Source organism: Penaeus monodon, chromosome 34, assembly GCF_015228065.2.
Source record: "Penaeus monodon isolate SGIC_2016 chromosome 34, NSTDA_Pmon_1, whole genome shotgun sequence".
NCBI classification, from domain to species: domain Eukaryota; kingdom Metazoa; phylum Arthropoda; class Malacostraca; order Decapoda; family Penaeidae; genus Penaeus; species Penaeus monodon.
In genome coordinates, this window is record NC_051419.1 from 9,530,982 (window position 1) to 9,531,210 (window position 229).

General features: G+C 66.4%; 1 protein-coding gene across 1 annotated transcript in view; it reads right to left on the reverse strand.

Annotated features, from left to right (window-relative positions):
• LOC119594813 (protein O-linked-mannose beta-1,2-N-acetylglucosaminyltransferase 1-like) overlaps positions 1-229 on the reverse strand; it is a gene marked incomplete in the record, with an annotated part of 15,208 nt that overhangs the window by 11,031 nt on the left and 3,948 nt on the right. Inside the window, 1 exon segment of the mRNA XM_037943904.1 lies at positions 1-182. Within this exon segment, the coding sequence (XP_037799832.1) occupies positions 1-182 (182 nt within the window).

A 229-nucleotide genomic window follows, 5' to 3' on the forward strand; every position in this document is an offset into this window, starting at 1 on the left:
CTCCCGGATTGCACGGACGCCAGCCCTTGCACGAAACGCCGGTGCTCCGCGGGCTGTTGCGTGAAGAACTGCCGCGCGGATATGACGTGGCCAAAAGTCTCGTGCAGAACCAGGAGGTGGACACCCGACTGCGGGTTCAACAGGTTGTCGATCGTGGCGGGGGCGCCGTGCTGCTCGTGGACCTGGGGGAGGGGTTTCGAAGGGGGAGGGGGGAGGGGGGTGTTGTTGG